The sequence below is a fragment of the Charadrius vociferus genome, unplaced genomic scaffold (assembly GCF_000708025.1).
Source record: "Charadrius vociferus isolate BGI_N301 unplaced genomic scaffold, ASM70802v2 scaffold7, whole genome shotgun sequence".
Classification (NCBI taxonomy): domain Eukaryota; kingdom Metazoa; phylum Chordata; class Aves; order Charadriiformes; family Charadriidae; genus Charadrius; species Charadrius vociferus.
Genome location: NW_009649308.1, coordinates 641961 through 664570, shown reverse-complemented (window position 1 = coordinate 664570; position 22610 = coordinate 641961). Strand labels below are relative to the sequence as shown.

Below are 22610 nucleotides of genomic sequence, written 5' to 3'. Positions count from 1 at the left end.
GCATGCATATAATTTTATTCAAGCAGCCCTATTATCCTTGGCTAGCACCTTCCTCAACAGAACTATCCAAAGTAGAAAATTAGCCCTTCATCTCCACATAATATTAAAGGTAAACTGTATGAACAAGGTTTGGTGGAAACATGGCTATTTTGAGCTCCTTGGCACAGACAGGCACGTCTTGTAAATACCTACATGAAAGGTGTAAGTGTCTTCTGGCTTTTGTCACTGTTCCTGATCGTCTCTCTTTCTGAGTTCCTCTGCTGCCTCATTTTCTGGTCTTCTTTTCTTTAGCTGCTCCTTTGGTGTGTGATCTCACCAGATCTAATGAAGATGGTAAAAAATGTTCTAGAGGAGAAAGAACCGTTCCTGCAGAGCCAGGAGACACCTGCTGTAAAACTAAAGGGTCCTAGATTGTGTGGGTATTCCTGGTCAAAAACTGCTAGTAGTGCAAATTCTGCCCAAACAAACCATTTATTGAAATCAGCAGTTGAATGGGAAAGTGTTGATTTCAATGAAATTTGTCAATGGTGGTGTGAGGAGGGGAGAGGGAAGCCAAAAATGTGGGTTGTTGTGGTTTTTGGTTTTTTTTTTTTTGCTGTTGGCTAATGTTTGAAATTGCCTTAGAAAAAAATAATCAATTAAATCCTATTGTATAATATGCAAGTTTAAGTGAAATGAAAGGGAAAAGTTGAAAGGAAATCTGTTGAGGAGCTGCTAATTGAAGGAGTTTTGAATTTGCCTTGTAAGAAACATCAACATTTTAGCTGTCCTTGTTGTGATTTGGAACGAGTCTCCCCTAACTGTTGGAGTTTCCCACAGAACAGATGTTCAGCCTCTTAATTTATGCTTCATCAGCAAATGTTTGAATTTCCAAGACTTGCGTGTCCCTTCTGAGCTGGAGGGTGGCAGGAGCCAGAGGAGCCATCCCGAATCAGGGCTTGTCCCGCCAGCGGTGTAGGTGTGCCCGTGCCAGGAGGCTCCTGCAGCCTCCGTTAAGCGTGTGCTGCATGGATGTGAAGCCTCCGCTTCCCTCGATAGCATCCTCGTTAAATAAGGCCCCAGCACACTCACATGCACAAAATCAATCCATGCGCTGATATTTGCAAGGACTTTGATGGGGAGGAAGACAAAGGTAACACGTCTGAAGTGTGCTCTGTGCGAGGCAGTGCTAGGACCCAACGCTGTTGTTATTTTTCCCTGTGCCTGCCATTAGTGAGTATCTTGCCAGAACAAAAGCTCAGGTGGGTGGACAAGGACTTGTCGTGTCTGGCTCTTACCTTCTGCCTGCGTGGCAGCTCGTGTCCTCCTAGAGCTGTACCGAGCTCAAAAGCAAGGATCAGGCACAGCATCGAGGAAGACTGTAGGGCCGCAGTGTTGTGGGGTGACCAGGGCTAGCTAAATGCAGAGCTGTGGTGTAACACGTGGCCTAGCCTGGCCTTGTGCCCCTTCTCCTCTTCCACTCATCTGTGGCAGTGGGAGCCACATACACATCACTGCACGTGCATCTCCAGATGTTCCCATCCTTCTCTGCTGAGCTCCCCGTTCTTTCTGCAGGGGATTTCTGCTGGGGGTTCCCATCTCCCGTGTCCGTGTGCAGAAACCCCTGCACCGTGGTAGCACTTGCATAGCTTGCCTGCCCCCATCATCCTGGGGCACCCTCTGCTCGCTGAGAAACGCCGTTCAGATGGTGGGGTTTGGCTTTCAACCCGGCATCTCTTTCAGCGCTGGAAGGAGCGGCCTGAGGCTCTGCAACGTTGGTGCCTATTGAGTGGGGAAATCCAGAGGTCACATTTGGCAGGCAACAACATCTTGTCCTGGTTTCTGCAGGCTGTGTGTGAAGTCAGCCTTCATTTATGGCTGTGGGGGCTCACACTGGCTGGTTGTGCTGGGCTGCCACGGTGTTGAGCCTCTGCTGGGCTGAATCCCGTGTGTGCCAGACATGAGGTGTTGTGTTGGGGAGACGTCACGACAAGCTGTATTTATACAGGCTGTTGCTTGGCAGTGCTGTTCCAAGGTGCATCAACATAATGAGATACATAAAAGGGGAAGGCAGTTAAATGTGCAATAACATCACAATAAAAGTAAAACTGAGCATTAATGAAAAATCTGAGCACACTGAGTGCAGTACAGTCGAACACTCCCACTACCTTGGGCCTCGGTGCTCAAACTTAATAATAATTTCTGGCAGTGTCATTACCAGAATTAAATGAGGGCCTAACTGTCCAGAAAAAGATGTTTGGAAAAAAGGGGTCTTGAGACTTTGCAAGTGGTTCTGCTGTGTGGGTGTCCACGAGGCAGCACAGGGGGAGCTGGGAGCTGCTGCGAGGGGAGGGCAGTGACGGAGAGTATGGGGTGAGGAGGAGGAGGAAGCGATGGGTGGAAGAAGAACCAGCGCGGTCATTTTGGAGGTGGAGCTATGCACTTGCTGAAAGGTGCTGACGTACCTGGGGAGCTGCTGGAGGTGCTGTGAAGATGAGGTGAGGGTTTGTATGTGTACGTATGCGCTTGGCTCTGCCCCTGTGCTGCGACTTCCCCAGGGCCAGCAGCGCTGCAGGGGATGCTGCTGCCTTTGGTCCCTGGGGGGTGTCTCTGGGACTTCACACACAGGACCCCAGAAGTACTGCCTGCTGGCTGATATGGATGAACTGCTGGGAAAAACTGAACTAAGCAGATTGCTGTCCTCCTAGTAAATAAAATCTCTTTTCTGTTCTCTCCTTCCCCTCTGTGCCCACCCTGGCAGGTGTTGGAGGCTTGCTTGCCGGTCGCCACGTGCTGACGCCATGGCGCTGAGGCTCCCGGGAACAGGGTCGCTCTCTCTCCTTAGCCTTGGAGTCCTAGTCCTGGTTTTGGCTCTCCCTGCTGATGCTGGGTAAGGTGGTGGGCGCTGAGGCTGTCGGCCAAGGCTGCAGTCTTCTTGCTGGGCTTAACTATCCCGGGGCCAGTACCTATGTGAGGTAGTCCAGGGCAAAGCACTAAAAAGTCTTTGCTGTGTTTGACCCTCCCCTTGTCCCGGTCCCCATGCCTTTCACCCAGGGACTGTTCCGTCCCTCGTGGCTGAGCTGACTGATTACATTAGCATTATTTGAGGTGCTCTCACTAAGGACAGTTGTCAGCATTTTTTTGCAACAAAACCAATTTTCAGATTTGGCCTCTGCACAATTCACTCTGGGCAAGGACTTGGCTTGGATGAGTTTTAACCTGGAAGAGAGACTCCCCCTGGCCTCCTTCCCCCACCCCTTAATTCTTTATTACTCTTTAAAAGAAAAGAAAACGAAACTGCTTCAGCTGTTTGGCTGTTTGTGGTATATTGACCCACGAGCAGCGCACCCTGATCCGCGGCAGCGCCGGGGGGCTCTGGCCAGCCCTGGCTGGGCACGCTGCTCCCCCTCCGCCTGCGTTGGTGTCCCCGGGCACGGAGGCTCCGGCTGTCCCAGCACACAGAGCGCTGCCACCAGCCTCGCCTTCCCAGCCCCTGGGAGCTGGCGGGAGAAGACGAAAGCCTGTTAGTCCGTGACAGGCTCCGCAGCCCTCCTCTGCATCCCGCCGGAGCCTCCGCTGAGGCTGGGTGAGCTCGGGGAGCCCTTCGAGGAAGGGAGGCAGAGACCCCCCCCCGGCACAGCCTGCCAGCCGTGGGGAGGGAGGAGCTCTGCGCAGAGGGAGAGAAATGCAAATAATACATGACTTCTATAAAAAATTTAGACAAGCCTTTAGAGTGCCAGGTACGGACACTGAAATGCTGTCAGCTGAGTTACGAGTCCAGCAGCGATCGAGGATTTTCATGCATGAAAAAAAAACCCCCGTCAGTGCTGCTGCTCCTGCTTCGCCCACCCCCCCCGCTGCCCGCCTTGCCCTCTCCTGCCCACGCCGCCTCGCCTGCTCGGATCTCACTTTGCGTGAGCAAATGCATCCCGAGCACACCTTGGCGTATAGGTGCTGACCCTCATGTGGATGTACGGTTGCCTGCCCCTGCCTGCCCGCACTGCACAGGCAGCCCCAGGCACTGTCCTCTTGCCGTCCCCTCCAGCCCTCTGGGTCCCCATCCCCATGCAAGGGGGTGTCAGCAGCCCCCGTGCCTGCAGCCCTGCCTCTTCCTTCCCCTCTGCCGCTGCCCTTTTGCTTCTCATCACGTATTTGCTGCTGCTGCTGCTCCCTCACCGCCTGCCATGCGGGTATGGCTCTGGGCTGTGGGAGGATTTGTTTCCTAAATTGCGTACGAGGGGGACCCTTGTTCGGAGGTTAGCGTGCTGCTGTGGCAGCCAGCTCTCCAGAGAGCATGTGCACAGGGAGGGATGGCGAGGTAATGACTTTTCCTCAAGCCTATCCTAATTAAATTTGCTGTAAACCTCTGTCTTCTCTGCCTAAAGGCTTTTAATTATTTTAGAACCGTGATCCCCATACCTCTTTGTCGTTCCTTAGCGTTCTTCACTGGGGCTTTGAGAGAGATAAATGAGGCTTGTTTTTATGCCTCGCTAAAGGGTAGCTTTATGTCAAGGTCAGGTGAGCCAGCCCAGACCTCGGCTGGACCGGGGAATTAGCCCAAATCAGGTGCCAGGCAGAGGTGCTGCCAGCTCTCCCCTGCCTGCACCTTTCCCTCGCCCTGCCTGCGCCGCTTCTTCCCCGGCGCCTCCCGAGTGAATCCCATGCTGCTCACATTGAAGTCGAAACCTCAAATGTCAGGCTAAGTAAAACGGCTTTGAAATTTGTAAACTCATTTTCCCCATCACCGCTGAGCCTCCGCCAGGAGTTCCTTCACAAAAATCCGTCTTCTCACTCTTTATATTACGGGTAATTTTTAAAGATAGCTTATAAAACATTAATGAATGAGCTTTCATGAGCATGCCAGCTATTCATAAGTTATAGATGGTTATATACCCATCAGCAGACACTGGTACAGATTGCTTTTAACCATGACATCTATTGAAAGCTGGTACAATTGAAACCTCACTAATTACAGTAGGCATTTGTTAAATTCCTCAAAACTCTACTTACCTGCAGGGAGTTCAGCTATTTCAAATATTTCAAGTCCAGATGAAAAGCCAAAACTAGTGTTTTGATTCGAATGCGAAGTCTTGAAGTCTGTGATGCAGTTCGTAACATCAGCAGTGTTTTGATGCTTCGGATCTGACAGGATTCATTAGGGCTGGGATGGGTGTTTTCCCCACCGTGCCTCACCCCCCATAGCCTGTGGGAACTGCAGTTTAAGCACTTTATTCCCCTTGTTGGGTTCTTGTAGGCTGAGCTTCCGGGCTTGACCGCTTCTCCCAGGATAGCAGGTATTGGTTTGCTAAAAAACAGAGGCCGAGTGGCCTTGTGAGAGGTGGGATTCCATCCCTGGAGCAGCAAACCTCAAGCACTTGAAATGCAATTTCCCAGAGTGTTTGGTCATTGATGCCAATGTAAATTAATGTCAAAATTACCCAAAATGGAATATTTCAATTAGCTGCAGCACGCTGAATAGTATTGATTCAGCCTGACTCTAAAAATACCCATCCCCTGCTCTCAATTTTTTCTCTTTTGATAGAAAATGCTTTTTGCTCTTCTTTTATCTTGCAGAAGCTGGGCTTTCTGTTGGGATGATATTTTGACAGAAAACTCTAAGCCAGCTCTGCTACTCGTCACCCTACTGACCCTTCGCAGAGTATTTACAAATGGACCGGTAGTGCCAGGGGTAACTAGTCTAACCAGATGGGATGCAGCAGGATTAAGTTTTGAACTCCTTAAATTATATTCCTCTTCCTGTTTGGTTTTGGTTTTTTTTCCTGCAATTCCTTCCTGATGCACACTTAAACCAGTGGCTGCACATATCAACTGGAGCAAGAGAAAATGAGGCTGGGGAGACGGAAACAGGCAGAAGTCTTGGAAAGCATCAATTCAGGGGCTTCGCTTCCCCCAGCTGTGGGGAACGGGACTCTGCTTCATGGGGTCATAGCTGCTCTCCCTGGTAATCGCACCCATGTCTTGCACCACCAGTGTCTCTCTAGTTTGCTGCGTTCATGGTCTTCATCTGCGCAGTGCTCCCCAGTCACTTATCTCCCCAGTTAGTGGCCCGGGACTGATTTGCCAGTCAGGGCTGCCCCCATCCCTGGTGCCACCGCTGAGGTCCCCTCTGCTCCAGCAGCCTTTTCTCCCCCTGCCTGGGGGGGCTTCCTCAGCCACCCTGCTGCCTGGCTGTGCCCCTTAGTCGTTTTTTGGCCTCGTTGCTGTCTCTTTTATTTCCTCTTCCATCATCCTTGCAATCTCTGCATCTCTATAGATTTTTCTTTTGGTTTTCTGCTACTTAATCTTCTGCCTTTCCATTTGTTTTGGTCCTAACAGCTGTTTGTGCTGGGGAAAGCTGTGCTTGGAGCCACAGCACCAGTACTCTGTGTTGTCTGAAATCTCTTTTGGAGACAGCCGGTTTCAGAAGGATTCACAGGCTCCGTTTCTGTTGATTGAAAGGGAGACGCAAAATGCAAATGTATTATTTGAGCCCCTTGGGCTTGCAAAACTGCATTGAAGATTTTGTTTGGTAAGATGAGCTTTGTTTGAGAAATTTACTACTTACTTTATTCCACCTGGGGCAGAAAATGACCCGAGGAAATCATCTTATTTGGGGGCTTCCAGGCTTCTTGCATTAAGCAGAGATAGGAATGTGAAAACTCATTTGGTTTTATAAACAGGGGAAGTTCAACAAACCGCAGAAATGGTTCATGAAGGGTTTTAATGATGGACTTAGGCTTCAAGCCTGCTTTACTGAATTCCTACTTTTCTGCCTCCCTTTCCTCTTCCCAGGAGCCAGAGAACTTGAAAATGGCTCGATATGGTAAATAACTGGTGTCACTTCTTCCATGCTGCCTATAAGGAGATACTGGCACTTGAGTAACTGAGATTCCCACAGCCTTTGTTCATTAAATTCCCTTTGTTAGGGGCAAGTGAGGGATGCTGGGGCAGGGGAAGGGTCCATGACAAAACAGAGCTGCTAAACCGCTACCCACAGTGCCGCTGGCCCTGAGCACGGAAGGGTGGGGAGAGGGCAGCGGGGATGCCTCAGCTTCCACGGTGTGGGCTGTGGTGGCAGAGGCCGGAGGGGAGCTGACTCGAGGTGCCCTGTGGGGAGTCCTGCAAGCACACCACTGTATCAGCAGGCGTTGCCCCATCCTGCAGTTTAGGGCTCGCTGCCGCGTGTGAGCCAACATCCCTTCGTTTCCAGTAACCCTTCAGAGTATATAAAGAGTAGGTTTCCCTTCTGATGATGTTTTTTTTCCTCTTTTTTCCCCCTGCGTGCCAGGCTTTCTCAGAAGCATGTTTCAGACGTCGTTGATGACAGCAAAGATAACATCACCATTTTTACCCGCATCCTGGACAGGCTGTTGGATGGATACGACAACCGCCTGAGACCTGGACTTGGAGGTCAGTTGGGTGGAGAGATGATGTTTTCCACAGCTGTGTAGCTTTAGAAATGAGAGGCTGCACAGATGACTTTTTAATAAGTCTGGAGCTGTTGGGAGGAGAGGCTGGTTCAGTACCAGAGTCAGTCTGTTGCTGGTTTCCCCATTTTGAGTCTGTGCTATCTTGTTTGGTATTTTGTGAGATGAGAGGTGCAAGTCTCTGACTCCTGTGGTCTTCTATGACATTACATTGATAGGCCTGTAGATGGAGCAAATATGATTAAACTTATTGCTGGTACTTTTATAGGCATCACCGTTTCAGAAATGATGATACTGCAAGTTTGCAGGACCTTTAACTCACGCTGGTGCTGCTTTTTAGTCAGTGGGCTTTGCTATAGAACCCCTATCTTGACATCTTCTCAGTTATTTCCTATGTACTGGTCACCTGGCAAGCTCTTCTCAGTGTGCCGGTCTGGGTCCTGGGCAGTGAGCTGGGCTCTCTTGGCTCCTGAGCTCTTTTTAACGCTGTTGTCACTGTAGCTACTGCCACTGAGTTTCTCTCTGAGCACCCACAGATGTTTAAGGTGCTTTAGAAAGCAAACCCATGGTAGTCACCTTTCCTCCTGATGCTTGTGGCGTAACTTTAACAGGATATAAGGAGTGAGAAGCAACGGGGACATGAGTGGGGAAGACAGATGTGAGCTTTCTTGGTGAGATAAGGGAGACGTGGGCCTGTGTGGTTTCTTGGCATGTTGTTGCCAAGGGGCATTGCTGTGGCAGAGAAGATGACCCCTCTCGGGTACTGGTGACTGTGTGCCACTGGGGCTGCTGTGGTGATGTCCCTGCGTTGCTCTGAGCTCTCCTGCTCAGCTGCAAAGGTGTGCTGCTGGACCACGATTCCCACCCAAAACCGGAGTCACTGTGTGCTTTCCCATTTCCTGAAGGTCCTGCTGCCAAGGGAGGTTGGGAATGAGTTTTCCTGAGCTCTTGCATGCTGATGGGAGCTCCAGTGATATAATGCTAGCCTGGAATTGCACCATCCATCCCTCAGAGCATCCTTGTTGTCTCTTCCACCTCTGTGCCATGGCCCTCTGCCCTGCACCCATCAAGGAGTACTTCAATCCCAAGCAGAGACCATGCAAAATCTGGGGAAGAAAGGTTTCTCCAGCGAGCATCCTCACCTCTGGTGAGCTGCTGTGCTGCAGCACCCAGACAGGAAAGGGTTACTGTGTCTGCATAAGCCATCCATCAGCTTTATTGCTTTTGTTGCTTGTTTCTTTCCCCCAGAATTAACTGTGGTCCCACTAATAGCTTTGCTTCCTCAAGTCTCCCCGATGGCTGTATTGATTTAACTGAAATGAGTTCTGAAAGGGGACTAAGGGGGCATTTATGTTCACCGTAGGCTTGGTTGCAGACAACCCCGTGCAAAGTATTAACAAGAGGAGTCCCAGGAGCCCATTGCTGGGGAAGTTAAAACCTTTCTTGGAACATCTCCGTTCTGTTGCTTTAGATCCTTTAATAACGTGCTTAACATAATAAATTGCCTTTGCCTGAACCAGACATTGCATGTTTGAAGACTGCTTTCACCTCTGTTTTCCCCTTATGGAGCACTCTCACAAACCCAGATGGGAGGCTTTGACAAGGGCTACTACAGGTTTTGGGGGTTCTTGGCTGGCAATGAATTGTCCTCAGTATGTGTGTGTGTGTATGGGGCAGCCTGGTGAGCCACTTTTAGCTGGACCTGTTTTCCCCGAGTCTGGGCTTCTATTCCTTGGAGGTCTGTCAGGGCTGCTATCAGGAAGAGCATTAGAGGGAAAGACCTTTCCCATTGCTGCTGGTGGCCAGAGAAGCAGAAATGGTCCTGCTGCAGACTTAAGGGTTAATCAAATCGCCTGGGGTGATAGCCGGCAAGAGATGGGCTCCTGCTCTCCAAGGTTATTCCAGATCTGTGCAAGGGATTGCTTTGCTTCGAATTAGCAGCTGTGCTGCTGGGTGATTTGGTGACTTACAAGGTACATTGGTTTTCCTGTGAGGCAGCACTGGGCAGTCCCTGTAGGCCCAGCACTGGCTCTCCCCGTTTCCCTCAGGAGTATCTTCCACTTGCTTTTCTGAAGATGTCAGGTGAGAGCATCCATTAGGACCACACGGTCTTGCTTTAGCGTCTGTGGGAAGGGCAGACGTGGTGGTTTGTGCCCAGGCACAGGCTAACGGAAAGATGGACTGGCCTAAATTGTGGGTAACCTGGAAGCAGGACACGTAGGCCCCCTTCTCGGCCTTGGTTTCCCTGCTCTGTATGAGACACGTCCCCCTGAAAACGCTGGGTTGGGATGCGAAGGGCTGAGCGGAGCGCAGGGCTGCGGCACCTCTGGGGGGTGTGCGGGGCCGCGTGTGCCCGGGTGCCTGCGCCCCGTGTTCCGCAGAGCCGTTTCCTTGTGTGCCGGGAACCGAGCAATGTTTGTTTAGGCTTTGGGAAAAGGCACTGTGTAAGCAACAGAGTGTTGATGTGGCGACTTCTCCCCTCAAAGATAGCCTCTTTGTATTTATTTTCTTATCCCCTCTGTTTTCACCATCTGCTGCCACCCACTCTAATAGCTCCGATGCCAGAGCTCCTCTTCCTACCGGGATGCTGCAGACACAAACGGAAGCAATTCAGTGCTGAGGCGGCTCAGGATTGCCCGTCGATGCAGAGCCAGGCTCCAGGAGAGGTGGTCCTGTGCCTTGCTGCTGCTCCTGCCCCCAGGAGGTGGCTCAGGACCTCATCTTCAGCGAGGGGTCCTTGCAGTCTTGATGGCAAGTAGAGGTTTGCGAGCATACTCCAGGCTAGCTTAGAAGAGGAAAGGTGTGTGGGGAAGGTGACTGTTGGACCCTTCCTTCTGCAGGAACACCCCGTAGCACCAGGGACACGACTATTGGTGTCACAGAGAAGTCTTCTGTGGCTGGTAGGAGGTTGCTCCCCATCTCTGCCGGGTGAGCTGGGGCTGGCTTGCTCTTAGGGACAGAACTGAGTCTTTTGTTTGGCCCTATAACCACTGAAATACAGTCTGGATTTGGGGAAGGGGTAGCTGCATAAATAGCTCACAATATAGGGCTCAGAATGGTAGAGGAGAGGAAGGAACTGTCAGCAGATAACCTGTGTTTCCCCTGGGAAAACACAGGGCAGATTGGTTATTAAGTCAGAAGAGGAACAGAAATGGACCCCGAGGGGATGGAGACATCTGTTGTCACAGCCAGCCTTGTAGGATAAGAAAATCTCCCACTGAGAGAGTTTCTATGGACAGCGTTGGCCTCTGCTCCTGGTCTGGAGCTGTGCAATCACACCGATCCTCTGCCCAGCACCGCGGGGACTGCAGTGAGGACCATCTATTTATAGCTCTCAAATTCTCTTTGCTGGGGCTCCCTGCAGAGCTGGGAGTCTCTCTGTCGGGTGTTCGGGGGAAGCCTGCCTGCACTCCAGAAAACTGTTGGACTTTTCCAGGGGATGCCAAGGAGGAAAAGATTTTTGCCCCAAGCAAGAGAAGGCGAGAGTAGACTGTTCAGTTTTCTAAAAGATGGGCTGTAAACTTTCTAAGGTAAGCCAGTTTCTCCAATTGCAATTAAAAAGTAATTTGTACCATGTTAAGCAGCTAGGCCAGGATCTATCGATGTTATCCCTCTTGGATGCAGCATCACTTACACGGTAGTACATGGTATTTCCTTGAAGCTTCTACCACATGTCCCTGGAGTCCCTAAATGCCTGACTCGGCCCGTGGAGGGAGCAGTGGCTGGTGAGCATCCCGCCCGTCCGTGTCTGCGTGATGCACTTCTGGACAGTTGAGGGTTAGGAGTCTACTGAAGTTTTCAGAGCATGGGGTTTACTGGGACCAGCAAATACAGGCAACTGGATTAAAGCAATGCAACTCCCTAGGCAGAGCAAGGCACTTGGCCCCTTTGGTTTCTTCTCCTTGGCGACAGGGCATGGCACCCTTTCCTTGTCCTCAGGGTTGGCGGCAAGTGGGTCCCATCCAGGCAGAGGGGAGACCGCAGTTTGTACCTTCACAATCGGGTATATCTGGAGGGTGAAAGCAACCCAGGTTCGTGGCTGCCTCCTCTTCCTCATCTCCACTGGGTTGCTCTCTGTGGCTTGGTGTCAGCTTTTCCCGGCCCACGCTGGGCTCAGTGCAGACGCCCTTGGGCTTGAGCAGGTTTTGGTGCGGTCAGGCTCTGCTGCTCGCGATACGGCTCAAATCAGGGATGCCCGACATGGGCCTACGGTGCCTTTTATCTGGCCTTACCATGTCAGCTCTGCCCTGCTAATGGTTTTGATCTGTAGCCACCTGTTAATATTTATCATGCTGATGTATTCCCTTTATTCTCTTGAAAGTGAAACGCACCTTGGTTGGATCTTTTTTTTGGTCTCTTCTTTCTGCGGTGCAGTGTTTCTTCCTGCTTTTTTAATGACGGTGTAGTTTGGCAGGATGGCTTCTGAGCAAGCGAGGAACGCCTGTATCCCTGTCTTGCCACCTGTGTTTCACTGATTCAAGTGCTGATGGCCGAGAGGTTTTGGACTTAGGTTCAGAGCGGCTCCCTTTAAGTTCATTAGCATCTCATTCCTGTGAGATGCTTAGTGTGTTACACCTCAGTGCATCTGTCATTTTGTCCTGACCTCCTGCAGGTAAGGGCTTGTCTGTTATTATGTGAGCATTAAGGCAGAGGGGCTGAAATAGAATAATTAAATTACAGAACTGCCTTCTCTCGAAAGTACACTGCTTTTCAAGCTGAAACAGTGAGGGCTTATCTGCCTGGCAAGATCCGAGAACAAATCTGTTTGCAGCGAGAGTAACCGATAATAGTAGTAGGAAGTGTTAAATTGTCCAGATTGAAGTTTAGAGAACTTTCATTTCCTAAAATCTGGATGAAGTGTTGAAATCGTCCTTTTCTTCTGCGGCTAGGTTGCAAAGCCCTGGGGAAGGAACCCTCACAAGCTCTTTGGGTGCACGTAAAGTCACAGCATGCAGCAGCTCAGCTTTTGGTGGCGGGCAGAGGGGTGGAGGCAGGTCTGTCCTTGGTCCCTTGGTAGAAGCATCAGGCACTGCCTGTTGCTGTGGGGACACCTGAGCTGTGGTGGCAGAGTCCTGCTGCAGTGTGTCCATCACAGCAGAGCTGATCCCCCGGTGCCCAGCGAGGGCACACCCGGTCTGGCCTTGAGCTCTTCTGCAGTTTTTTCACCTGTGCGTGATGAAGCTGCCTGCAGTTTGCCATAAGCATTATCTATATCTACTGTTTGTGCAAGGGAAACATTAGATGACAAACCCAGTGCTCCTTTGTGGTTTGTTAGGATTTCCAGAGTTTCGGGACTGCGTTTAATCAGTTTTTCTGTCTTAACATTCCACCTCTCCCAACTTCTCATCTCTTCTCTCTGATCTGACTTCATGCCTTGTATTGATTACTCCGGGGAGGAATTTGATCCTTTCTTAGAAAAAAAAAATAAAATCCATGTCTTACTTCAGATTTTTGTCTTTGTCTGAGATTCCCTGATGAGTTTTAATTTGAAGCTGAGGCGTTGCCTGAACAGCATTTTCTTCTATTTACCTTTCTGGGCATCGGGGACTCTGCTCTGTCTCCTTGAACTTCTGAAGTTAAGATCTATGAACAAATTAAAAAAAAAATAAAATAAAATGTTGTCTTCCCCTCGGGTGCAGCTCTCCAAAGGCAGCTTTGCCATGGATTTGCACAGCCCTGATGCTCTCCTCTCTCATGCAGAAATCCCAGTTGTGCCGCTGTTTAAACCCGCGGCGTACAGGGAGAGGGAGCTCTGTGTGGAAAAAGCACGCACACATCAGAAGGCAAGTGAGCAATACAGGCTTGACAGCTATGCCTAAGGGTGAAAGTCTTCTCTTAAATAAGTTATGAATTTGCTTAGGGCAACAAGCCTGTATCAAAGCTTCAGGGATATCACAAACGCTCCGGAGGGGTCAGAAACCCATTGTGAAAAGAGATTCGTAGCTTTTGGTGTGAGGCGGCACCTGGGCTTCGGGGCATCACCGCGTCCTTTGGGGGCATCTCACAGATGCCTGTGCCCCTGCAGTGCCGTGGGAGGGAGTGGACCACCACGGTGGGTCCCTGCCCAGCCACCCTTTCCATGGGGCAGTTGTGTGGCCAAATTCGATCACCAGGGACAAGGCTGTCCTTGGGCTGTGCGCTCCTGGGCTCTCTGGAGGGGCTGCAACCAAGCCCAGGCTGCCAGGGTTGCGGAGGGGAAGGTGTTTCTCAGGCTTTGGATGCCTTTTTTTAGATGCTGCCTTCATTTACTGTGTGTGGTTCCAATGAGGACTCTGCCCCAAGCTGCTTAACCCTTCCATGTATCCTCGCATGTAGGCAAGAAATAAGATTTTTCCCAAAGGGTGAGAAATTTTTACCCTAAGAATTTGGGTTGAGCAGAGCCTCAGTGCTACATCAGACACCTGCAGTGAACCAGCGTGAACGTTAGATCCTGCCCGAGGGGAAGCTGGTGGGTACATGTCGGAGATGGGATGACGCTATTTCTTTATAATGACTTTGGAAGGCGGGAGCTGATGTTTGAGCATGTTGAACATGTGTTAGATGGCTTTAAGAACATCAGTTGATGATGTTATAGATGGCTATAAACTGCTTGCAAGGATGTCTTTATTGATCTGTTGGACTATGGCAGCTATTCGTTTATTAGAATTTCCATTCGTTTGGTCCCATGTGAAGGATTTATAATGTGTCTTTGATATGGATTGTGAAATAAGATTTTTTTATTATTATTATTATCAGGTATTATAGAGTTTAAAAACAACTTTAATTGGTTTATTCTGGGAAGCTGGTGGTGAAACAACTGGTCAAATATTGAGGAAACAGCAGTTATTTTACTCGTTGAGCTAGAGGATAAAATGTTTGCAGCAGTTCGTGTACCTATACAGAGGCACTGATTATGTCTGATGAGGCAAAGTCATCGATCGTGCTGGTGGTGAATTTCAGCCTGATTCCATCTGGAAGAAGTAATCAAATCACATCTACCTGGGCCCCCTGCGGTGAGGGGGTTAATGCTGCTGGTTCAGAACTGTTAACTTGTTAATGCCGTTTCATTTATTTAGAGGTTATTGTTTGATTAAATAAAATATTAATATAAAAAAAAAAGTGTTCATGCGGGTCTGGAAGATGCATAGGGCTTTGGGGAGTGAGTTGCTGCAAGACTATGAAGCTAAACTGTGCAGGGTCCCGTAACCAAATACTGTTAGAAGAGTGAAATTCTCACCCTATTGCAGTAAATGGCAAAACTCTGAGTCTGGTGGGGCAGGAATTTTGTGTAACGATTTCTTTGTCTGTGTGTACTAACCTGTAGCTTACTTTAAAAATCTGCCTCTGAAGGACATACAGCTAATGTTTATTTAAAAAAAAAAAAAAAGTCATTGTGGAGTACTGGCAATTGTAAGCATAGAGTATAGCCTAGAGAGGGTTTTTAATCTGCAATTTGCATTGTGAGAAAAGGACACCCTGTTCGCTTTACCTTCTGGAAGAACATAATTCAAACCAACGTGGGAACAACAGGCATGGAAAAAGCATATGATTCTGCTGGAAAATCCTATTGATGACCAAGTTCAGACTGAATCAGTGGATGGAATGATTCATGACTGGAGCGAAATAAATTGCGTCTGAAAATTCAAGACACTATTTCAACCTTGCAAAAGTCCTTTCAGATCCCTCCTTTTTGGAAGGATCAGTTCTGACACAAGAAACTTTGTCAAGGAAAGGATCTGATGATATAAAAAAAAAAAACCCAAAACACAGCAATTTTTAAATGGGAAGGTGGCAGAGGATCTGTACAGAGCTTACGGCACCCATCTGGATTCTTGTCGAGGAAGTTGGTTGTATCTATACAGGCCAGATCAGATTTTTGCAGTCCTGCATTCCTACTTACTCCCCTGAAGACATGTCTTCTGGAGAGCTGAGAACATCACTTTAGCCAGTTAAGGCCACTGTCCTGCAAAAAATGAAGGTGCAAACTCTTCTTTCCACGAGTTGTGTTTTCTGTGAAAGGTCTGTGCGCATGTGGGAATTTAATTACAGGCTTTTGTGCTTGCGAGGTTAGAGCTCTTCTCTTTGGAGAGACGCACCTGGTCTCGCCTGAGAATTTGAAAAAGCCTTTTCCTAGAAAAGGGCCCTGTCTGCTTGCATGAGGAAGGGTTAAAGAACAAAAGCATGAAATCTCCTTTCTTCTTTCCTGATCAATCTAGCCATCATTATGAGAGAAGCTTTCTGATAGCTTCTCTTTGTCATGTAACATTAATACCATTAAGTCCACTTTGGCAAGGAAAGCAACGTATAATTAATTTGCAAATCAGGAAAGTGGATGTGATTTTTATACAAAAGAGAAGGTCTTTAACTGCGGAAGGCCTTGTGTGGGCATGGCCGTGCTGCAGATGGGACCTTTCCTCTCCAGCCGGGCAGGAGTCCCTCCTCCAGCATCCCCCTCCCAGCCGTGGTGTTGGGACCCCAAGGTCCCAGGCTGGGCTGGTTCCCCCGTGTGCCCCCCTCTGTGCGGGTCCCGATTTGCTGCCAGCCAGAAAAGGGACTGAATCGAACAAATAAGAGGGGAATCCAGCGAGGCAAGGGGGAGGTTAGGAGTGTGCAAGTGCCTCTGAATACCTGTGGAGCGAGTTGGCCAAGCCAGGTGACAGTATCTTGAAGCCTCTGCCTCCATCCACTCTTCCTTTTTTTTTTTTTTTTTTTTTAAAGCCTTTGCTCTATTAGAATTATCATTATTTTGATGCAGAATGCCTTAAAAAGGGAAAAGAAAAAAAACCACAACCCTATCCAGACTGATTTGTTCCCAGAAAGATGTTTAATTTTGTATGTATAATTGAAAGGGGCTAAATATAGCTGTATTAATATTTATGGGCCTTATGTTGGAGTCAATACAAGAGTTGCTGTTCAAGGCAATTAAGCTTTACCTTTTCACATCTAGGATTTCAGCCTTTGGAGATGACATTAGTTGTGTGACCTGCATCCAAGAGAGAAAAAACTAAAAGCATGCCATTATCTGTCGAATATGATACCCTGTATTTAATGCTGTTTGCTGACAGGCAGTTTGTCTCCAGCAAGGGTGATCTCTCAGAAGTAGCACCGCTGTCTTAACAGGGGGGAAAAGGGAGAAATCGGGCAGCTTAGAGGCTTGCGGGAGAACTGTCCCCGCAGCTGAAGCCGTGTTTTGGGAGGCACTGAGTGACTCGACTATCTCATGGTATCAGAAGAGGGGCACTGCCCATCTCTGCTGCATCCGTAGCTGCTGGGGGTGAGGGGAAAATGATTATGGTGGCACTTCATGGACTCCGTTTGTCTTCGTACCACCTCCACCCTGGAGCTGGGGCATGGGAAACTCAACCCTCGTAGCTCGTGTGTGGAGGCGCACGGGGCAGAGAGGGCTGTTTGCACCCTGTTCCTGGGCTCGGGCTATCTGTGCGTGTCTGCAGGGCTAGTCACAACCTTCATGTCATTAAAGCGCAGGGAAAGCAAATCCTGTCCAGAGATCTGAGCCGCTGTAGGGAGTGTGTGCGCGGGGAATTAGGTCGAGGCTGTAACGATGAAAACAAGTCAGTTTGCGTTAATAACAAAGGCAAAATGATGATGCGCTTGATTTCTAAAGCGCTGCCTTTCAAGAGAAAGGGTATCACTAGGATAACATGACAAGAGTCCTGGCAGTGGTTGAATTGCACTGCATTGCCGCTTTTTGGAAGCTGCAGCTCCTCACTGCTCCAGTTAACAAAGAAGCTGTTAGACGCTGTAAAACCTCTCACTGATAAGGACTGTCTGAATCCTGCCTTTCTACTAAATTTGATCAATGTGTCAGATTTTTTTTTCTTTCTTCTGTCTGGACTCTAATAACTGCCTTTGAGAAGGAGGACTGTAGTAAGGAGCCGGGGTCAGGGCTGCTCTGCAGCCTCCTCGGGAAGCGAGGGGTTAACCTGCCCTCCCCAGGGAGATGCTGCCGGCTGGGGGCTGTGGATGGAGGTTGTCTCAGGGTGGGCTCCGTGCTCATCCCTTCTGCTAGGACGCACGCACCCCACAGATTTTGAAGCTTTGTGTGGGTGTGTTTCGGTTCTTTCGCTGGCGCGGTGTATATTTTGGTAGCTGGAAGCCTTTTAAGCCCCTTCAAAGAGCATTAGGGGAATGCGTTTTCCGATGGCTTTCATTAGCTTTTGCTGTTGGAGCACAATAGCTGCTTAAACAGGGAAGGAAAAGCAGAAATCAAATGGCACACCCGTGGAGGTAGAAATGGTGACCATGCTCTTAGTGGTTGGAAATGTGTTTTCAACTCCAAATGGCCCTTCGGAGTTCAGCCCTGGCTCTGGGGATTCGTACCAGGTGGTGCTGACCCCAGCAGACCACTGTTACCAGTTACGGATGACAACATCCTTGCCAAAAGGTGTGGTAGCCAAGGATTGTTCCTTGGCGTGCCTGAGAGCGAGCCAGCACAGGGCCGAATCCCACCTCATCTCTATTCCCGAGCAAGGGCACGCCAAGCTGTATATTAAGGAACGAGGAAATTGCACCAGTTAAATTTGAAAAACTCATTTAGCTAAAGCAGCACAAGCCCCCATGAATATTTATCTGATGTTATGGAAGCATGTGGACTCCCACCTACTTTATTAAATTGATTTTCAATAAAAATGCCAGTGGAAGACGTTTGATTAATGGCTGGTGGGATGGTACAATTAATGTGAAGGTTGGAGTCAGCAAGAAGTGTCCCCTGAGCCTGTGTGTCCCTGCTGGCGGCAGGGCTAAGAAAATGTTTCTAAACTTCTCTGAGGTACAACAGTGATGTTTATCCATGTGGTTTCCACAATGGGGTGAAGAGGAGCTGCTGTCTGGCTGGCGCAGGGTTTTGCTGAGGGCCGATGTCCTGACCTTGAAGCCGGTGGGAGCAAAAGCCACACACTGCTCTGCCTTATCCTCGGTTTTTCACACCCCTCCGAGCAGGCTGCACCCGAGAATTAGGCACAGAAGTAAGCTTCAGCGATCATGTCGGGTTTGAGTGAGGCTCCCTGGGCCTTTGCATTTAAACATGCCTGGGATTAGCTCCATCAGCCTCCGGATCCGCTCAGCTCCTACCAATTTACCTGCTTGGATTTGTCTCCTGAAGGAAGGCAATTTGAAGCTGTAAGGTTACGTCTCTATTAGAGAGCTCTGACGCGGTTTCCCGCCGGGACCCCCGCCAGGGCCGGCGCCGCCGCTTTCCGATGAGCTGTCGGGAGCTCGGGTGGGAGATTCTGAGTGTGGTGCACGTGAGGGTTGTGGGCGCTGCGGTACCCGGGGCCCCGCTGAGCCTGGAAATCCCTGTGGGGTGATGAGACCTCCCTTGCCCTGGAGGGCAGCGGGGCTGGGGGCTGCCTGAGCAGCCTGAAATAGCAGCTCTCCCCCGAGGGTCTCGCAACAAGTCTTTGGAAGCTGCTGTGGGTGGGATGCTGCATCTCACTTTCTCTGCACGGGGTTCTGAGCCAGAGGTGTAGGTGATGGTGAGGCAAGGACTGCGCGGGAGCGGAGACGGGCAGCGTGCCTCAGTGCGGCAGGGGAGGCAGCGTGTTGGGATGGGGGGTGAGTCCATCTCAGCATCCCCCAACTCCGCACCCACGGAGCCCAGAGAGGTACCACAGCGCTGAGAACCGCTGCAAGAGGGGCCCCCAAGTGGCACCAGATAATCAAGACCTGGGGCACGATTCCTTCCCCCAGCCAGTGTGGGAGCCCCACACGCAGGCTCCTGCGCTGGGAAGCGGAATCAGTGCTCTGATGTGCTCATCCCTTCCCGAAGGGCTCGTGGTGCCCAGCGGGCTATGGCCAGATGGCACAGAGAGAGCAGCCGGGGGGCAGAGATGCTGCAGATGCTCCTGGTGGCTGCCCTCCGAGCCTGGGAGGCTCTTGGGGTGGTCCCTGTTTTGCAGTACTTTGAGTTTTTCTCTGCATGCAATTGTACGATGAGGCCCGTGATGGCTCTCCGCCTGCAGGAGAAGAGGGGGTCCCCGGGCAGCGCAGATACTTTCAGCGTGTGCTGAATTGGTTCCCCTGCTGCGCTTGCAGTACCGGGGAGCTGGGCTGAGACTGGGCATAGGGGAGAGTGGTGGGAACAGAAAGGAATAAAATTTAAAAAAAAAAAAAAAAGTGAGCGGGTGCTGGCTAATATGTATGTGGCAGAAAAAGAGGGGAGAGTTCTGGTTGAAAACAGAAGCTGAGAAAAGGCATATTGGCAGCCAGCATATTTCTGGAGACAGCTTTCTCCTCTGTAGGCTGTGAGTCGCCTAAGAAACGTGTCAATAAAGCACACTTGCAGGCACTGTCTCTAATAAAGATATATTTAAGAGAGACATTTCTTCAAAACTTCTGCTAGGAGATGTCTAATTCTGAAGGGATGGCATGAAAAATGGCATCTCCAGTGGAAGCAGAGAGTTGCCATGGGAACTGGAACGCTTTGAACGCACGTCGCTAAAACAAGAAAACATTATCCCCGGCAAAGGAAATTAAAAATTACATCTGGAGGCATCTGCCCTCTGCTTGTCTCTGATGGGAGTAGCAGAGTATTATGCAGCATATTGTGATTTGTGTAGTGGGCAGAACTGAAAATTCGGTATTTGTTGCTGAATTTTTGTGAGTAACTGTGATAAAAAGCCTTCCTGTCCATGGGACAGACAATGCTGGTGTCTGAGCAGTGCTGGGGAGGGGAAGATTTAGAGCCATAATGGAATCTTCTCTAAAAGGGTTTTGCTCACTTGGGGATAAAACCACAGCCCGAGTGCACAAACAAACCTGCCTCGCCGTGTGTGGATCCCCCCGCAGCTCCCGGGGTTTGCCAGCCGCGTTTGCCCGCCAAGGACCCTCATGGGAGGCGAGGGGAAGCTGGGCGAGAGGGGATGCGATGGAGGGGCACGGCGCGCATCCGGCGATTCATCTTGCACTTCGGATGCTCTCTGCTCATCCTTGCAAACACAGGAGGAGTTATTTCTGCGTGGCAGAGGGGGGGACTCGCAGTCTAGGCTGTCCGATGCATTTCTTGGTGGGTTGGCAGCGGCGTGCACAGAGGTGATGGGGGGAGCTAGGTGAGCCCGGGCGGAGAGGCGAGCTTGCCGTGCTGCGCGACAGGGCTCCGGCATCAGAGGAAATGCTACATTGAGCAGCGCAAGGCAATGTGAATTAAATAAATGCATGTGTACGATGTATTGGCGTTGCTGCGAACTAAATGAGCAGCGAGCACGCAGCCTAGTGACCCGCGCGTGACGGGGCAGCGACAGCTCCGGGGAGACCCCGCGCACGGCTCAGCAGTCACACAGGCAAAGACGGGGTTGGGGTTCGTAGGGAAGGGAAAGCGTTTGTCTGCGTTGCCCCCGGGGGTAGTGGGGAAGGATGCCAGAAGTGTCACTGGAGGCACACCATCGCAGGAGCTGATTAAGTTCTTCTGCTGAAGGAAATGCCAGCCAGGAGATAAGGGAACCAGAGTGCAAATTGCTGTGTTGCGCCCTGCTATGGTTTTCTTGTATCTCTGTCTCAGTACCTGGCGTTGGCCTCAGGGGACAGGCTTGAGAATTAAATGGACTCTTCCTCTCAGCTATACACCAAGCCCCCGGAGCCACTTTCTTTTTCTTTTTTTTTTTTTTTTCTTTTTTTGCACACACTACAGTCCATCATGAGGTCTGGCAATCCTCAGCCTGCAGAGCAGCCTGGAAGAAGATAGAGCCAGAGGCACAGGGAGGCAGCGCTGGGGCGAGAAGGCAGATGGGGAAACTGAGGCACAGCAGAGCCGCATTGCGTGCTCCTTGCCATAGTGCAGATTAGCACCAGTGGTGAGGTTGGAGCTCAGCCTGCAAACCCCGCACGCTTGATTGAGACATCTTGTTTATTCTTTCTCCCTCTGCAATGACATAAAATTAATGCAAAACAGTGTCTCTCTCATTTGGTTTTTCTTCCCATTTCCCTGCTTGCTTTCTGGCTTCCCACTCTTTCCAGTTGTCTTCTATGTATCAATGATTATCAGGTTAGAAATACAGTTTTGTATTGCACCCTTGTGCTTATCTTTTTTTTCCCGGGGATCTGCCTTGAGCTCTGATGAATTACAGAACTCGGTAATTGCTTTAAAAAGCTAAGGATTTTACTGACACTGATCTGAAGTTTTTGTAGCTCCTCTTCAAGCGTGTGAGTGGCCTGTTGGGAGGTGATGATTTCTGTTAAAGAAAGACTTGCTGAGAATGACTTAACTAAAGGTTTCAGTGTTTTTAGGAGAAAAGGAAACCTGCCAGGGCTGGCCTGCACGCTCCCTGATGGAGAAGGTTCAGAGGTGCACCGTGTCCATGCAGGTTCTGGATAAGCCGGGTGTAATGGCTGACTCTCCCAGCTGAGTTAGACACGTGTGAAGGGGTACAGCAACGGCAGCGGCTCGGTGGATGCTTTGTTCCGGTGCCTTCTCTCTCCCCGGTATGTGCAACTTCGGGCACGGGACCCTCTGCAGTCTTTCCCCGAGGGTGCTGTTCACCAAGATCCCTTGATGTGGTCAACAAGAACATTGGTGTTGACACATAAAGAGGGAAATTAACTGAAGATGAGGTCAGGAAGACAGGCCCAAAACGCAGCACAGGTGTTTTGCAGGTAACATGGAGAGGTTTGCCTAATACTGAAGTTCCAGTCTGGCGTTTTTGCCCTCATCTCGTTGCTCCCTCCAGTGCGTCCAGCCGTGCAGGCAGCCTGCAGGGCTGTGGGCAGCAGGATTCTCCTGGCTTTGGTTTCATTAGGGCCACAGCTGCGTGTACCGGGCGGCAGCACAGCGTCTGAACGCTCTGCCCCTGTCCACTGGGACCGTCAGGGATTCCCTTCCCCGAGCGCCGCTGGCTTAGCCATCGAGGACAGGCTTCAATACGGAATGTGTTAAATTATGCATGCTAATTTGTATTCACACATTTTCTCATTGTATTTATAGTATATAACAAACATGTTTATGTAGCATCTTTCTTCCATTACCACAGGGTCTCAAAGCACTGCAAAACCTCTAAAAGTATGCTCATACATACATATTCCTCCTCTGTCTTCATAGCATCTGAGGGTGTCCTAAGTCCTTAAAATAGTAACTACAGTAGCTTTGTTCGTTCCGTCTCTTCTGTCTGTAGCAAAAATAGCTCAACTAATTTGTAGTCTCTGTTTGTAGTCTGTATGTGTGAGAATGAGGGGTGTGTGTAAAGCCTCCATGACTGCACATCCTCCAGCAGTTGC

General features: G+C 50.0%; 1 protein-coding gene across 1 annotated transcript in view; it reads left to right on the top strand.

Moving 5' to 3' along the window:
- The first annotated feature begins 2780 nt into the window (after positions 1-2780).
- Positions 2781-22610, top strand: part of GABRA3 (gamma-aminobutyric acid (GABA) A receptor, alpha 3) — a 59760-nt gene continuing 39930 nt past the window's right edge. Inside the window, exons 1-2 of the mRNA XM_009889249.1 lie at positions 2781-2869; positions 7268-7389. Coding sequence (XP_009887551.1) covers positions 2781-2869; positions 7268-7389 — 211 coding nt within the window. The remainder of the gene's footprint in view (positions 2870-7267; positions 7390-22610) is intronic.